This window comes from Monodelphis domestica, chromosome 4 (genome assembly GCF_027887165.1).
Source record: "Monodelphis domestica isolate mMonDom1 chromosome 4, mMonDom1.pri, whole genome shotgun sequence".
Lineage (NCBI taxonomy): Eukaryota > Metazoa > Chordata > Mammalia > Didelphimorphia > Didelphidae > Monodelphis > Monodelphis domestica.
Window position 1 is genome coordinate 352,834,459 of NC_077230.1, and position 18,002 is coordinate 352,852,460.

Sequence of the window (18,002 nt, forward strand, 5' to 3'; positions counted from 1 at the left end):
CTTGACTCTGAGGAGATGATCTTTTATTTTTTAAATGTATCATTTGATTTTATTGTTATCAGGAATTCACAATGAGGATTAACAATGAAGATGGCATCTACTTTGTAACTTTTACTCTTAGAGGGTTGCCTTTGGACATTGAAAGGTTGTGTTGTTTGACTGGAGTTAAACACCCAGTAAAGGTCAGAGGCCAAATTTGAACCCAGGTCATCTTGGCTTTGTGGTTGGATACATATCCATTAAGTCACAACACCTTTCCTCATATTATTTCGTATAATTCTTATAACTCTTCTTTGAGGTCATTAGGGGACAGAGTGAATAAAAAGCTGTTGGAATCAGGAAGAAATGATGGCAAATATTACCTCAATCATTTTAATGTCAATGTGGGTCTAGACAAGTCACTTTATCCTATTCAGTCTCACTTTCCTGATCTAGAAAATGAGGGAATTGGGCTCTAGAGCTTCTAAGAATACCTACAGCTCTAAATTGATCAAATGTTTTTATTCTTTGTCTTTTATAGGTGAAGAAAATGGAGTAAAGAGAAGTTTTATCACTTATTGTAATTGTTTTGACCTTGATATACTTCACCAGCACTATAATTATTGTGATTAACACATAGTAAGTTCTTAAAAATGTTAATTAATGATTTCAAACAGCATAGAAAGATGGCATGGTTATATTTTTGTTTTTATCATGGATGCCAGAATGAAAAAGGGTAATAAGAAATCCTTCCAGATTCCTTGATTCTCTGAGATCTTTGATAGTAAACAATCCAGACAAGCTGGGTAGTGTCTTGAACATAGGTATCAGCAACTGAGTTCCAGTTTGTCTGATGCATAGAAAACTAGTTGCTCACAACACAGGTTTAAAGTCTAAATGAGATAGAGTGGGAGGGGGCCAGGATTAAATTGTAAAACTGAATCTTGACAAGCTATTTCAGTTAATTGATAGAAAACAGTCCCTGTTAGAGTAAAGTTTCCTTCAACAAACAGTTCATTAAACTTGTATTTTTTTTCTCCTAGAATATTACAGGAACTATTAATTAAAATCCTCTTTATTTAGAACATTTATGAGTTCCACTGAGATAGAAGTGAGGAGGAGGATCCACTATCCCCATAATGATAGTTATCAACAGAACCAATCTTCATCCAACCAGCTTTTTTCTCCTTGGCATCCCAGGATTAGAGGCTGCCCATATCTGGATATCCATCCCTTTTTGCCTGATGTATATCTTGGCTGTGGTGGGGAACTGCACTCTTCTTTTCATTATTAAAACTGACCCTAGGCTCCATGAACCAATGTTCCTATTCCTCTCCATGCTATCTGTGACAGATCTGATGATTACCACCACCACCATGCCTAAGATGCTAAGTCTCTTCTGGTTTAATGATGGGGAAATTCGCTTTGAAGCTTGCCTCACCCAAGTATTTCTCATCCATGCTTTGTCTGTTATGGAATCTGGGATCATATTGGCCATGGCTTTTGATCGCTATGTGGCCATCTGCAACCCACTTAGACATTCTACCATCTTGACCATTACTGTCATCCAGAGCCTAGGATTAGCTATCCTTCTTCGTGGAATTGTCTTGCTTGGTCCTCATCCATTCATGCTTAGATGGCTTCCCTACTGTAGAAGTAATATCATCCCTCACACTTACTGTGAGTTCATGGGATTGATCAAGTTAGCCTGTGCCCCAACCAAGATCCATAGAGTTTATAGCCTATTTGTTGCTTTCATTACAGGTGGTCTAGACTTTATAATTATTATCTGTTCCTATGTCTTCATTCTCCGTACTGTGTTTCGACTCCCCTCCAGTGAAGCCAGAATGAAGACACTAGGCACCTGTGGCTCCCATATGTGGGTCATTTTGATTTCTTATACCCCTGCCTTCTTTTCTTTTCTCACTCACAGGTTTGGACACAATATTGCTCCTTCTATACATATTTTTGTGGCTAATATCTATGTCCTTGTTACACCTATGGTGAACCCCATCATCTATGGAGTCAAAACTAAACAGATTCGGGATAGATTTCTTAAATTTTTCAAAGATTAAAAAACTAGAAATTAATTTGGATTTTACCTATGAGTTAAACAGATAAATAATATCATTAATGTCTTGCTTTCAATATGTATGTTTATGGGCTAAATCTTTTGGAAAATTTGGGAAACAGTCTGACTCATAGTTAAGAAATTCCAGGTTGGGGAATAGTGAGGTGGCTCAGTAGACTGAGAGTCAGGCCTAAATCTATGTAGAGTAGTATTCTTAGTTTTCTTTACTGGGTCATTGTAAGCAAAGAATTTCTTAAAATAAAGCACCCTCTACATATGTGCAGGGAGTGATGATGATGATTGCAATGGTTTTCACATAAAAATGAGAGACTCCTTTAAACCCAAAATTGGTGAGCTAAGAACATGTTATCATGGTTGTTCTTTTCCTTTGAATTGCCCTTGATATAAAACCCACTCATACCAAAGCTTATCAAAAGAATGATATCTTTTTTCTTCCTGAGTTTGTAGGTCCATAATTTCTCCAAAATAATGTATGACACAGGAGGATTTTTCACCATTCAATTGAATCATATTCAACCCTGTTCCTTCCTACTATTTAGATGGGATTACATTTCAATAGAAAAATTATCATTCTATTCCATGATATCATGTCCCAAAGCACAGTCTCTTGAGTTAGGTCCTAGGGCTACTGTGTCACAATTTTGATTTGGACATAGTATATTTTAATAAATATGCAATATGGACCAGTATGCATTGGAGATACATTTCAAGATTACAGTGAATCACTGAAACCACAGATATAAGCAAACACCTGCTGACCCTATATACATAGTCCCTATCTTCTGGCTCCTGACCCTAAGCTCAGTGCTCCAAGGCCCCCTAACTCCCCTCCCAATCAAAAAACGAACAACAACAAAAAACTAAATCTGCTTTTTCTCAGTAGAGAACTTCACAAGCAGCAGCACTGAATAGAGAACTAAAACTGAAGATATTGAAACAATGCATAAGGGTATCACTGTCTGTGGTATTAATTTGTTTTGATTTGTATTGGCCTTAAGACTAAAACATCTACTAGAACTTCCTCATACCTATTTATACCTAGTCCTATGTCAAGGATTTTATGCTCGCATCACTGACAGAAAGTATTAAAAGAAATACTTAGGTACTGCCATTTCTGGTGAAAGTGGTATCCTTGGAACCCCATCTTTTTGTCTTCCATTTCAAATTTCAGTAGAAGAATATAAGGCATAAATGAATTGGTGTAGAGTGATGTAAGTATAGAAAAGAAAACATGTATATAATGACTACAATGGTATAAAAATGAAATAAACAAATATAAAAAAAGCAAAATTACTTGATATCAAACAAGAGATATAAGACGATGTCTCCCTGGACTACTTTGGAGAGTTGCAGGGAGGGAGTCTACAGATGTGCAACACTGTATATAATAACATATTTTGGGATATATTGTATATATTGATTAGCTTTTCAACTTCTCCCTAATTTCTCTTTTTCTTTCAAAATAGTTATAAGGGATCATTCTATGGGAAGAAGGGAAAGTCTACATGGAAAAATTTAAGTGATGCCAAAAGAAGATATATCAATGAAATTTAAATTTAAATTTTGCGTGAGGAAATGAGGGTACTTTTATATTTATCTGTTCAAGGTGAACATATCACATAGTCCCCATGCTTTTATCTTGGGACTAGATAGAGTCCACAGAAGGATGAACCGGAGATTGTATAATCATCTAAAAGCATTAAACAAGGCATCCCCAATTGTCTCTACTTGGCAGCCAGTGCTTCTTTCACAGTATCTTCTCATCCAGGATTTCATTCCTTGATGTTCATGTACTCCACACTTACAACCCAATCTTAAATAACTTAGTTCAAAGAGCAGGTAGATCCAGAAAGTCTACCATTAGGCTCCATTTTTCATTTTGTTCCATGAACTTCTCTTCTTTATTCTCTGAATTCAGACCATATTTCTGTGATGCAAAATAAGACATGTACTGGATCTGATCAATATCACATACTCCAACCACAATGCTAGGAACAGAAGAGGGCAAAAGTCGGGTATCAGAAAGAAGAATTAGAATCCTCATCCATGTATTTATTAACTATATGACTATAGGCATCACTTAAATGTTATCTGACTAAGTTTCCTCAAGTAAAATGGGTATAATGCCTATCTATTCCTATGCACCAGGGTTACTGTGAGGATGAAAGAATACAATATATATAAAGTATTTTTAAACCTTATTTAGGTGATTATTGCCATTATTACTGTCATTATTTTCTTGAAAAAGTAACAAACTTATGAAGTATAAAGAGGATCTGGAGTTTTGAAAAATGAATTCCACTCCAAATCCTGCTGTTCCTTAACTCTGTGATCATTTTAAGTCACTTGTTATCTTCATTCACCATTTTTTCTAAGTAATCTTGTCTTAGAGGGTATTGAGAAACTAAAATAAAATCAAGATGTTGAGCACTTTTTGATGAACAACATTCAGAATGTTAGGAGACTACTAGAATCAGATGTTTTATTGACTTCATCCAAAAGAAGCAAAGGCCAAATATTCATACAGAATTTCAGTTTGTGCCATATAGATTGCTAAGAGACATGAAGAATTGGAAAAAGACCCAGAGTTTCAGAACCCCGATTAATTACTAAAGTTATAATATTTATTATGACAGGAAGCATGGGATAAGCATAACAACAATGTACTTAATGTCAGAAGTATTGGGTTCAAGTTCAAATATTGACACTTGTTAGTTAATACTCTAAAAATTTTTATTTTCCCTTACCTGTGAAATGTTTACACTACTTACAAGATTTGCAGATCTTCCAGTATTGTCCAAACTCAATCTGATATTATTTTTCATGGTTCTTTAATAATTAATGCCTACTGAAAAAAATGGGTCTGTACACTCTGGTGTGAGGTAGAATTTTGCATTGCCTTTCTGTCTCAGTTTCTAAACATATTTATATTATATCCAGGAAAATATATCTGGGAGGAAGATTAGCCCCATAACCACATTTAGGACAAGTGATTATTGTGGTCTTAATAAAAGTTACTGAAACTCACTGTTAGTAGGTCCCATGATCTTGGTATTATTCCTTCCCTTCTACTATCAACATAGAATAAGCTTGAGAGTGTTACCTTCTCACAAGATGTACAACATAAAGCTCTATGGTCAGGTTCCTTGGTGTACAATATACTCTCTTTAAGGTCATTAAGACAGATGGCTGTATTCTTGTCCCCAATGGGTATGTGCAGTTGTATATACACATATTCACAGACATTCAGTATTAGATATTAAAGTGTCAAATTATTCTATTACCATCGCCAATATGATTTGGATGCATATTAACTATCTGAGACCATTCAAAGGCCTTCAGGATTCAAGGAAGTGCAAGACATAGGAATTCTTGTTTCAATGGTAATGTCTAACAAGAGAAAAATGTTCTTTGGCAGTGATGGCAAACCTTTTAGAGACTGAGTGCCCAAACTACAAACCTCATGCTACATGTGAGCCCACAGCTTTACCCCAGGCAGAGGATGGAGGAAGTGTCCCCATTGGGCTGCTGGTTAGAGGGGCAAGTAACAAAAGAAATGTCCTCAGGAATGTGTGAAGGGGGTAGAGGAGTAGCCTTCCCTGACACATGTGTCATAGGTTTGCCAACATGGTTCTAAGGGGTAAATAAGTTTTATAGTGCTTCAGAATTCTGGGAACAAAAAAAGTTTCCTGCTAACAACACTTTTTTTCCCTTTCATCTTCACAGCTGAATTAATGGGCCTAGATTTATTTATAGAAATTTAACATTGCTAATCTAGTTAGTTCCATTTTGTTTGCAAGGTCAGTGGAATTTCTGTGTCTTTGGTTAGAGTTGTGAATGGATCCAACCATTTTGCAAAGTAATTTGGAATTACACTAAGTAGCATAAAACCACACATACTTTTTGCTGGATCTGCTTCCCAAGAAGATCACAGGAAAAAGGAAAAAAAATAAACCTTTATGTTCTAAAATGTTGATAGTCACTCTCTTTGTGATAGAAAAGAATTTAGAGATGTGTATCAAGGATGCCTACATGTTCATACAAATTAGTCTCATGTTTTCCCTTTCAGTCCACTCTCTGGAGTTCACATGCACAATTGATTATACTAGTATTGATTTTGTAGCTGTGGATGGTATTCCCTAGGTTCTACTCATTTTATTGTTCCTTATCTCATGTAGTTCTTTCTAAGTTTGTTGTAAGCAGCCCTAATGGAATCCACAAAATGGTGAGCTAAATGGAGCAACAAGTAAAGTAACCTATGTACCTCTGTCCTCTTTTTTTCATCTTTTTTCCCCACAAAATTTTGGTTTAATAAAATTATTAATTTAGGGCCAGTCTCATAAGTTTCACTCTTACAAAATGTATATAAGTATATTAAAGAATTAAATAAAATTAACAAGAATAAGAGAATTTAAAAGAAAAAGAAAATCCCAAGATGGGTTGCCTAAAAGAAATATAGCTAAAATATTAAAAAAAAAATAGAAACACATACAAACCCCTGGAATAGAATACCTATTTATCAGTTGAATCTATAAAAAGAATCATAAAAATCCCATCAGACATAGCAAAAACATTCACGACACAAAACATGATAACCACAGGAACAAGATTATATTTAAAAGACAGACAATAAATCTATGTCAATAATCAAATTATGAGCTCTAAATAGGGAAAGTAGGTGGTGTAGAGGATAATGTGATTATTCCAGAGTCAGAAAGAGTTCTTGAGTTCAAATCTGGCCTTGGACACTTACTAAAATGTGTGACAATGGGCAATTTGCTTAACAAGTTGTTTCAATTTCTTTGTCTGTAAAATGACCTAAAGAATAAAATGGCATACCATTCCAGGATCATTGCCAACAAAATCTCAAATGAGGTTTTCAAGAAAAATATTGAAAAAAAGCTACATCATCCAAAGGCATACACAAGGTACTTTGCTCCCACTTTTCCATTATCTTATACATTTCAAATAGCTATCACTTATTCTGTGAATCTATGACATAGGCCTCCTTGTCATTTCTCTGGTAAGATGCTCCATTTCCTCACTCTGGAAAGTTCTATTTGCTCTCCAAGGGTTTGCAGTTCTCTCATTCTTCATATCTTCTTACTGACTTATCTGCCTTCCACCTGTTCCTTCAAGTCCTAGTAGAAATCTGATTTCTTGCAAGAATCTTTGAATGATCCCACTAATTTCTAGAATTTTTTGTTGACATTTATTTTCAATTTGTCCTGCATATGTATTATTAGTAGTTCTTTGAATGTTGTATTCTGCATTAAACTTTGAGCTCCTGGAGAGCAAGATCATCTTTTGCCTGTTTCTCTGTCCACATTACTTCGCAATTGCCTAGTATGAGGTTCTTAATTAATGGTCCTTGACTGAATGACTACAAAGCAATAATATATTCAAGTAGCTTAAATAAAAGTACAGGGACCCAAATTCATACTTAACAGTTATTTTGCCAAAGAGGCAATTATGGAAATAATTGGTAGTATTATGGAAGTACATTGTAATGATTAAATAACATGCCACAAATTCTGAAATGCCACTGAAATACCAAATGCAAAACAAATCACATAATTTTGATGAACTGAATTTGCACTTACAATCCTTGTTACATTTTAAAGCATAAAAAGAAATTATATATCATATATATTTATAAATTACTAAGTAAAACTGAAAAGCTTCTGCACAAAGAAAACTTCAATTACCAAGGATAGAAAACATGGTAAAATGGGGAAAAATTGTGTCAAAATTCTTTAATGTTTATTTTTTAATTTTTATTATGTTTATTTAAATTTATTCCATGGTTACATGGTTCATGTTCTTTCTCTCACCTTTTTGCTCCCCTCTCCCAAAGCCAACAAACAATTCCACTGGTTTATACATTTTATCACTTATTACCTATTTCCATATTATTCATTTTTGTAATAAAGTAATCTTTAATTATTCTTTGTCTGTATATACTTGTTCAATTTCAAACTACTCTAATGATTAAAAAAAAGGGAAAAATACCACTATCGCCGTTCCATGTAGGAAGACATACATTTTGATCTTATTCAATCCTTTACATATTCTCTTTCTCTTTTATCTTTTTTTAGATTCTTCTTGGAGCTTGCATCTAGACATATTTATCTGGAATGCTTATAATAATATATTAGGAATATATTATATTAAATGATGATTTTTACTCTGAAGGAATATACTTGGTTTTGCTGCAAATGTGCTTCTTAATTATAAAGCTAGATCTTTTGCCTTCCAGAATATTATATTCCATGTTTCCTGATCCCTTAATTTGGAGGCTACTAAGTCCAATGTGATACTGATTATACTTCCAGGGTAATTGAATTATTTCTTTCTAGCTCTTTGCAGTATTTTCTCTTTGACTTGTGGGCTATAATGTTCCTGGGAGTTGTCATTTAGAGAGTTATTTTGGGAGGTGGTCTCTCTTTTCTTTCCATTTCTATTTTACTCTCTTATTCAAGAGTATTAGGGCAGTTTTCTATGATAATTTCTTGTATTTTGTTTTGGCTTTTTATATGAACACTGGGTCACCATATAATTTAATAATTTTTTTAGTTGCCTCTCCCTGATCAGTTGTTTCCTTCAATGAGATATTTCATATTATTTTTTTTTTCTTTTTTTATTCTTTTGATTTCATTTTATTGTTACTTCAAGTCTCACAAAATCATTATCTTTTAGTTTCTGAATTCTCAATTTTCAGGAAAAATAGCCTTCTGTGATTTTTTGAACATCCTTTTAAGTTTAGCCAAGTCTGCTGTGATTTTTTATTGCATTTGGTTGCATTTCTTTTCCCCATTTATCCTCTGCCTTTTTAAATTGATTTTTAAATCCTTTTTGAGTTCTTCAAGAACCTTAGACCAATTCATATTTTTCCTTTAATTTTTGTATGTGTTTACTTTTCTTTCAATGTCCCTTCTATTTCTGTGCCTTGTTCTTCTTTGTCTCCAGAAAAAAAATCCATAGTTATATATTTCCTTTTTGCTTTTTTTCATGACTTTAACTTTTATCTTAAAAGTGGGCTCTGTCCTCATATAAACGGTACTCTCTGCAGCACTCCCTTCAATGCCAGTTTATTTTCTTGCTTCTATGACTGCGTTCTAGTTTGGGTTTCTGGAGGTTTCAGTTCTTTTAGTGTAGTAGGATGGCCTGTGGGCTGTTAGCCTTGAAAGCCACCTCTCACTGCTGATTCAATCTCCTCTGGGGGATACTGATGGCTTATAGGGATCAAAGCACCATCAGCTGCCTTGTCCTGGGGCTCAGGGCCTCACTTCAATCCTTGGCTAGTACTAGACTGGGAAAATGTGGACTGCCCTGTGATGGAGTTTAGGACCTAATTGAAGACTTGCATTAGGGTTTGGAACTGTGTATTACACTTGTTTCACACATTATCAAAACATTCTGAAGAAACAAATGTCCATGGAAAGTTTTTTTGTTAAAAATCCTTTAATTGAAATTGAGGAAAGTGTGGCAAAGCAACCAAAACTCAGTGAAGAAAATGATGATAATTAGGTAAAGTTAAAAAGTTAATAATTAGGTAAAGATAAAAAATAGCAATTAAATTTGGCAATAAAGTTACATGTCATAAATAATTTGTAAGGTCAATTATGCATTTAAATGTAGCATTACATTTGTAGAGAGTAAGTTATATTAAATGATAGTGAATGGAATGAAAACCTTCTCTGCCAGCATCTTCATCTGAATTTGAAGGTAAATAACTTAATTAGCAAGTTTATTTCTTTGTTATTTCTTATTATCTATAAATATATTTATTTGCTATTTAGGAAGTAAATTTTAATATCCAAAAGCATATAAAACAAAAAATTAATGTGTTTATTTCTTTGTTTTTTTGCCAGAGTGTATTAATTGCATTTCCATTAATTGAAGTGGGAAAATTCAATTTGACACAGGAAAAAATTCAAATACAAGCTTGGCTATACAACAAATTAAACTCATGTATCAAGGTACCACTGTACTCCCTTCTCACCCCAATGAAATAAAAACTTTCTAACTACCTTCCAATTTGTTTGTCTGTAGGAGAGTAGCTTTTCTCTGTCCTTTGGTTGGTTCTATCACTCTAGTATTTGTTGGCTCTTTTGTATATCTTGTCCTGGAATCAGACAGAATCATTAAGCAAAGTCCCATAATTTTTTAAAATAATTAGTGGCATCATATTCATAGTCTCAAGCTTTTGGGGGCATCCATTGACATTATAGCAAATGTATTTTAAACTTATATTGCTGCAAAATCAAAAAAGTTAAAGAAATATTAATACTGGTGACATGTGCTTCAAATATAAAAAGGAGAGAAAGATAAAAGACTGAAATAGTATATTGCACATGCAAGAAAAAACAATAATAAAAGAGTTTTTAGAAAATTCAAAAATATAGCTTATAATAATTGACACACTGTGTCAGCTAAGGAAATATAGAATACAAAGTTTCTCACCAAAAATAAGATCCATTTCCTCTTCATATCTGATCATGATCCACCGTGAGTACAAGCAATGAATTTTACAAGTGTGAATCTTAAAACTGCATAAACTCTATCTTAAAACATTTGGTTAAGGCTATTCCCCATTTTAAACAGTGAAAGTACTTAGTCAGTAATGTATTGGGAACTTTCGAATTACTCCACCCATACTTAGGCATACTTTAGGGGAAGATAAAGTTCTAAAACTCCTTAGTGAACAATGAAGGTACTTTAATCATACTTATAGTGGGGCCAAAAGTCCTTAAGCTCGGTCTATTTTTAGATCTAATACAAAAGAGTGCTAAGTACCTATGAAGGTCAAATTAATCACTAAAATGTCAGGCAACTTGCAAGGGACAACCTTAGCAATGAAGTGTGAAATACTCAGATGTTTTAGTCTACCCAGAGAAGGTGATAACAAGATGTGAATTAAGAATGGTCAGTCCTTTGGAAAACATCTACTGTGATTGGTAGATGTGAAAATTTAGGGGAGGTGACATAGGAGAAAATTCACTTTAAAAGGAGGTCAGAGGCCTCTGGACTTAGTTCAGCTTAGGAAGCTGAATTGGAGGTCTCTCAGTGGGCTCTTTTGGTGACTGAAGTTAGTTGAACTGAGGAGCTGAACTGGAGGGTCTCTCTGAACACTGGAGTTTTGCTTGGAACAAATCTTGTGGTGAGTGATTAAAGACTGACTTAGTTTTCTCTATTAATGAGAAAGGCCTAGGCCATTGGCCTAGGCCCTAACCTTCCTATTATTTCCTCTTACTCTGTCTTTTCCCCTTTCCTTAATTCCTTCATTTGTATTAATTAAAATTTCCATAAAACCCAGATTACTTGGGTATTTCATATTTGGGAATTTTTCCCATGGTGACCACTTATTTTTGATATAAAATCAAGATGCTAAAATTATCTATACAGTTTGGGCAATTCACAGTTTTAAAACCATATTTCCATGGTCACAGTTTATGGCAACCCCTCTTGTTTATAGCAAAAGGTAACTTTTTTTAAATAAAGGACAGTAGTACAAATATGTAGGTATCAATATCCCCAAAATTCTCAATAGTCCAATTAATTATAATAGCAAACAAACCACAGTATCATTTTTTTCACATAAGATGCTATATGAAATTTTTAAAAAACCATGAACTGATGGATATTTGTCACGATTTTTACAAACTTAGAAAATCTTTCAATCTTGAGAAACATATTTGTAAACAAAGTAAAACTGATTTTGGGTTTAGAACATCATCAAGAAATCTAGATATCATTACAAAAATGTGGCAGAGGAGTCTAGGAAAAAAAAAACTCTCTGGTGCTGATGTTGGGTAAAGTGAGCTGAAGAGTTATAAATGAGAGATACTCCTCTTTTGGGATTCTTCTAAGGGTACAATGCCCTGGTATTAACTTCCCAGATCCATTGGTATGAGACTGTTGTACTATCCATTCACATTTTTATAAATGTGGGAGGTGGGAATTATAATTGTATTTCACTTCAGCTACTAAAATGGACCTTACCTCCTGTTAGGGAAAGCCAAAATGATGAGAGATTGTAAAGAAAAATTCTAAAAATCATTTCTAAAGACCCCTTAAAATCAATTTGAGATATTTAGCTCATTAAATTTTCCAAAGTTTGTTATGCAATTGTAACCAGTTCTGATGAAGTCCATCTATCCTCTATGTAACAATTTACAAAGTAAAAAAATAGAAAAGCTGTTTTTATATGGACTTATTCAATAATATTTACCACAGCATGGTTACAGGGGAAAAAGAACAGAATATAATAGTAGTTAAAACCCAGTACAATAAAATGATTCAGTGTAACAAAATATTATTGAATGCATTAATAAATGAACTTAAAACCAACAAAATTAAATCTTAAACAAAACAATCAGCAAAATGCAATAAAATACAGAGATTTTTATCAAATATTGAAGTCTGAAATGCCTTGAAATATAACCTCCAGTCTCTTTAAAGTGCCTTGGTTTTTTTATCCATTTAGATGCCTATTGTCAGAAGGCAGAAGATTGGTAAGGGCTAGGCAATGCAGGTCAAGTGACTTGCTCAGGGTCACACAGCCAGGAAGTGTCTGAGGCAAGATTTCAACCCAGGACCTCAGCCCTGGTTCTCAATCCACTGAGCCTCTGAGCTGCCTTCCCCCAGTAAGGGTGGGTTTTGGGAATCTCAAATTGGGCCAAAGAATTGCAGGGAGTTGAATTTTTTCCCCTGAACCTCAGGTGATCTAAGTAAAAGTATCAATGCACTCAAAAGATATCCTTTTAAAGCAGCCATGCTTGTAACTTCCTGTTTGGAAAAGTCTCTTCCTTCTCCTCTTTCTCCCCTTCTGTGATGCCCTGGCCCCTGACCCCTGCCACGTGGAGGCTAAAGAAAGAACACCCCCATTTTTACCACCTAGTTTTTGATCCTGAACAAATTGGGTCTGCTACCAGCAGCCTTTTGGGTTGGAAGCCATAGTTGCTGGGGCCAGGCTGGGGCTGGGCCAGGTGAGCTGGCCCAGATTGCTGGAGCTCAAAAGCAGGCAGACAGACAGAAGATGGGTGGGCAGGGCCAGGAGAAGTTGAGCTCTCTGATGGCCAAAACAAGTTGAATCAAGAGGCTTTGTTATAAAACCTTGGAAAAACATAGATTAAAAATCATTATCTAGGCTATCTTTTTTTTTTTAATTTGAGAAGTTCTCATCCAATCTAGTGGTTGCCATTAACTGTAACAGTTAAAATAGCCTCTTGTAATAAAAGGTATTATATTTTATGAGGTTTATTAAGATTAATAGAAATCAAGGAAATAAGAAAATACAAAATAAGGAAAGCACGTGCCTAGGGCTGAATAGCCCATTCACAGCCACTTATTCTACATCTTGCATGCCAGGTAGAGAGACACATGTGCTTAGAAGTCAAAGAAGCGCGCCTTAGGACGCAGAGAGCCCATTAAATAAAAATGGTGTTCTCAAACTCAGGTGAGGACTCATGTGAGATTATAGGGAATTCTGGGAAGTACCAAGGACTTCTGGGCATTAAAATCTGGGGTTTAAATCTCTATTTTTACAGCAGTTTCCTCAAAATAATGTCCTTCCTCTATAATCATGAGTTTTTCATTCTCAGAATATGGATTTTAATGAGTACAGTTAAGTGAAAACTCATTCCTTAAAACTTTAGTTCTTTTCTCTGAGGACCCAAACAGTCCTTTTTCCTAATCCCAGGATAAATTCCCAGGAAATAAATTAATTGATATATCCTGGGCACCAAGATGTTCTCTTTTACATTCTCCATATACATAGCAGCCATTCTGATATTCTGTAAAAACATCTGACTGTGATAATACTATGCCACTTGTCTCCTTAAAAAATTCATAAGTTAACTGATTTCTCATTGCTTTTAGGATACAGTAACTTCTTTTGTTTGTGACATTTTAGGCCTTTATAATCTGATTGAAGCCTGTATTTCCAAACTAACTAAGCATTATTCCAAGAGTTCTATTTCAGACTTCAATCAGATTGCCCTACTTTATTCTCACCATATATGACATTCTGTCTACTATATGCACCATTCTCCAAAACTAGAATATTTTCACTCTTCAACTTCATCTCTTTTGACTCCTTGATCTCTTCTAGGATGAATTCAAGGAACATCTTCAGGATTCCTTTACTTTTTCCCCAAACTGTTATTGCTCTTTCAGATCATGGTCCATTTCTCTTCTTTTTTTTTCTATTCTGTTCTTTAACACCAAAAACAAACTCAAATTTTGTCTAAACATCTGGTCTTTCAGACCATTCTTGTATTGTCTTGAGAATGGCTTCCCTAGAATTGTTTAATTGTAAATATTCCATGGTAACATTATAGTTCCAATGAGGATCTTGAGGTGACCAAACATTTAATTTTTTCTACCTTTCCCAAACCTTTCTTTTCCTAGCCCAAATAAATAAACCTATCTATCTCTAGAATCTGGTGTGATTTAATTTAATTCCCTAGCCTAGATATAGTTAAGAAGAAAACCTCATCAATTTCCCTACTTGACAGAGCAGGGTGGACCCTGGGCCTCCTTCCTTTCCCTACCTTTCCCTCCTTTTCCCCAATCCACAAAACTAATTAGCATTTCTTTATACAATGTGAAACATAAAATATGATTATATATGATATCCATAAGTGTATTACATTCAGTTTACCTTTTTTAAAAGTACATAATTAAATCAATATGTTGCTTTTAAAGCTATCCTATTGGATTCCTTCTGAACTCTTTTCTGTTATCTTTTAAACATTTTTATTAAATGGTTATATAACTCTATTTCTGGCTTTTATGGTAAAACTATCACAATCCCCTGCCCCACAAATCTTCTGTAAATTAAGCAAAAAGAGAAACAAGTATTTTAATACATAAGTGCAGTTACTCAAAACCCACCATCAACTAAGCTGTGACCAAACAATGTATGGCTTTTACTGCATCTTAAATCTATTACTTGTCAGGGAGTGGTAAATTTGCATTATAATAGTCATTCCCTTGAAGTGGTTGGTTATTTCACTTATTTAAAATTTGTAATTTCAAAATTGTTTTTATTTAAGATACTGTTTCCATTGCATACATTGTTCCCTAGTTCTATTCACTTTCATTTAGCTTCAGTTTATACTGATGTATAGGGGTTTTTTTAATGCCCTTTCTCAACATTTTAAGTCAAATCGTAATAGTCTAATATATTAATACATTATAATTTGTTCAGTCTGTCCCCAATTCATAGTGATGCCCTTAATTTTTAGTTCATTCCCAATATCAAAACAGCTGCTATAAATATTATTGTATATATGGGTCCTTTTCCTTTAATCTGTTTAGGATAGAAAAGAGGTAGTAGGTTGGTTGAAGTGAAGAAAGCACAGGATTTGTTGACTTTTGTGGGTCCCAAAACACTTTCCATAATCTCTGGATTAATCCATGGCTGGATCAACAGTATGTTTTAATTTGCTTGTCATCTCAGAGATTCTCCAATATGTGTCATTCTACATTTTTTCAAAATGATGGATGGGAAGTAGAACTATAGAGCTGCTTTAATTTGCATTGCAATTCGTGATTCAGGAGTTGTAACCATCCAATTTTTTTTAACAGCTTAATATTTAATGGTTTTCCCCTTTACATCAATCTGAAAAGCATTTTTTTCCCATCCAGTAGTCTATAGTTTTTTAAATTCAACTCTCGCCTTCTTCATGAACATTTGACATTCTATAGTCATGGGCACCTCTCCATCTTCCATTGTCTTGCAGAGATAAGGGCATTTCCTTAATTACTCTCTTGAACACAGCAAAGGAAATGCTGATATTCTCCTACTATTCTTCGACTTATATTCAACAAGTACCAATAAAGCTAACCTTGATTTTTTTCTAATTATTGTTAGTCTGAGTAATGTGCCGTCAATTCAATTCAATATCCTTTATTAAAAATTCATTGTTTGAGTCTCTGTTTTAGTCATTCTGGGATAGTTCAAAGTTCAGATAATCTATGTATCTGCAGAAATACAGGTATTACAAACATTGGATAAAAAGTAAAATGTTCATTAGTGTTGTACTTGTAGACTTTATTTTGTTTTATGTTTTAACTAAAATAAAAAACTCTAATAGTTAGACTAAAGGATTCTGATACTTATAAAAGCATACAAAGACACACAGGTTGTAACTTTTAATAATTTTCATCTATTTTAAGTTTAAATCAGTCAACTACTGCTTGTAGCTTTGAATGGATGAAATTCTTGAGCAGCTTTAAGGCGCTGAGCTATTCCTGTATTTTGCTGCCTTAGACAGTTAATATTAGCTGTTCCACAAACTCCTCGTACAAGAGTTTCCCTCAAATTTGGTATCAATAACTGTTATTGAGACCTTTTGCAGAACATCTGAGTCATATTAAAAATATTCCCTCTGATACCTGGCACACATTTATCTATTCTCAAACAAGTCCATTCTTAGAGAATATAGTTTCATCACCAAACACCGACTTTGATCATTTTTCATCCTGGCCAAATTGCCATTATTATGCAGGATGGCTTTCTTCCATCTTTGTGGACAAACTTCTGTCTATTTGTGTTGTGGTATATACATACCTGCATTTATATGTATATATGTATGTGTATATATGCATGTGTGTATGTATATGTGCATGTATATACACTTTGGAAACCAATAAAAATTTGCCCTTTTTTATTATGCATTCCAGAAAACTGCCAACAAAAGTACACACACGAACACAAATGCACATGATGTGTGTATATATATAAGCAAATATATTTTTATATATACACATACATATATCTATTGAATGGGTGACTATAATATATGTGTGTTTTTGTGTGTGCTTTTTTTTTTGCTGTTTCCTGCAAGGTATAATAAAAAAGGTTAATTTTGTATCAGCTTCTATAATTTTCTAAACCCAAGTCTTTGCTTTAACTTCAACCAAGAAACTAAATAAAGAAAAGAGAGACGAAGATATATACATAGAAAAATTTAAGAATTACTAGCCTATAAAGGATGAATCATAGATTGTGGATAGATAAGCTAAATATGTAGATGATAGATAGATAGATAGTCAATGATTTGATAGCTATCCATTTTCTGAGCTTATTATATGCTTATTAACCATACTTCTTCATGATCATTCTTTTTTTTTTTAGTCCAAATATAGAAAAATACCCTACCTCAAACCAAAATTAACTGGTAGGCATCACCATATCAGGTTCTAATTGGACCAATTTAAATCCTTCCACATTTTTTCTTATTGGTATCCCAGGCCTGGAAACTGTCTCCATCTAGATCTCCATTCCCTTCTGCTTTATGTACATATCAGGTCTTTGGGGAAAGTTCTCTCTTCTCTCCATCATCAATATTGACCCTAGTCTTCATGAGCCTGTGTATCTTGCCTACTGTATGGTGGCAACTACTGATTTGATTATTTGTTCCACTGCCACACCAATAGTTCCTTGGCCTCTTTTGGTTCCAACTCAGAGAAATCATCTCTTTTGAAGCTTGCCTCACCCAAGTGTTCTTGATCTATTGACCTTCCAACATGGAATCTGGTTTCATCTTAGCAATGGCTATTTATTATTTGCTCATGTGGTCTTATGCAAACCCTTGAGACACTTAACTATTTTAGCCCATAAGGTAATTGGGGGAATTTGGTTGGCTATTGTCCTTTGAGGAGCTGTGGTTTTCTACTCTTCATCTCTTTTATTGAAATGGCTTCCATATTGCAGGACCAACATCAGTTTTCACACATATTATGATTTCATTGTCTTGATTAAATTGGCCTGTGCTCCAACTAAACTCTGCAGAGCTTATAGTCTAATGGTTGCCTTTATCACTGGGGGATGGGAGAGTCTGGACGTCATATTGATAATTTCTTCCTATGTGCTTATTTTAGTGTTAGGTGTTTTTCTGCTTTCCCTCAACAACTGCCT

The 18,002-nt window shown here is 34.2% G+C and overlaps 1 protein-coding gene across 1 annotated transcript; it reads left to right on the forward strand.

Annotated features, from left to right (window-relative positions):
• The first annotated feature begins 1,072 nt into the window (after positions 1 to 1,072).
• On the forward strand, positions 1,073 to 2,054 carry LOC100617470 (olfactory receptor 52D1-like). The gene has a single exon (XM_007491167.2). The coding sequence runs from the start codon at positions 1,119 to 1,121 to the stop codon at positions 2,052 to 2,054; it is 936 nt and encodes a 311-aa protein (XP_007491229.2). The 5' UTR covers positions 1,073 to 1,118.
• Positions 2,055 to 18,002: the final 15,948 nt, after the last annotated feature.

Coding starts and splice junctions, on each gene's coding strand:
- LOC100617470 (XM_007491167.2), top strand. CDS start 1,119: ATGATAGTTATCAACAGAACCAATCTTCATCCAACCAGCTTTTTTCTC.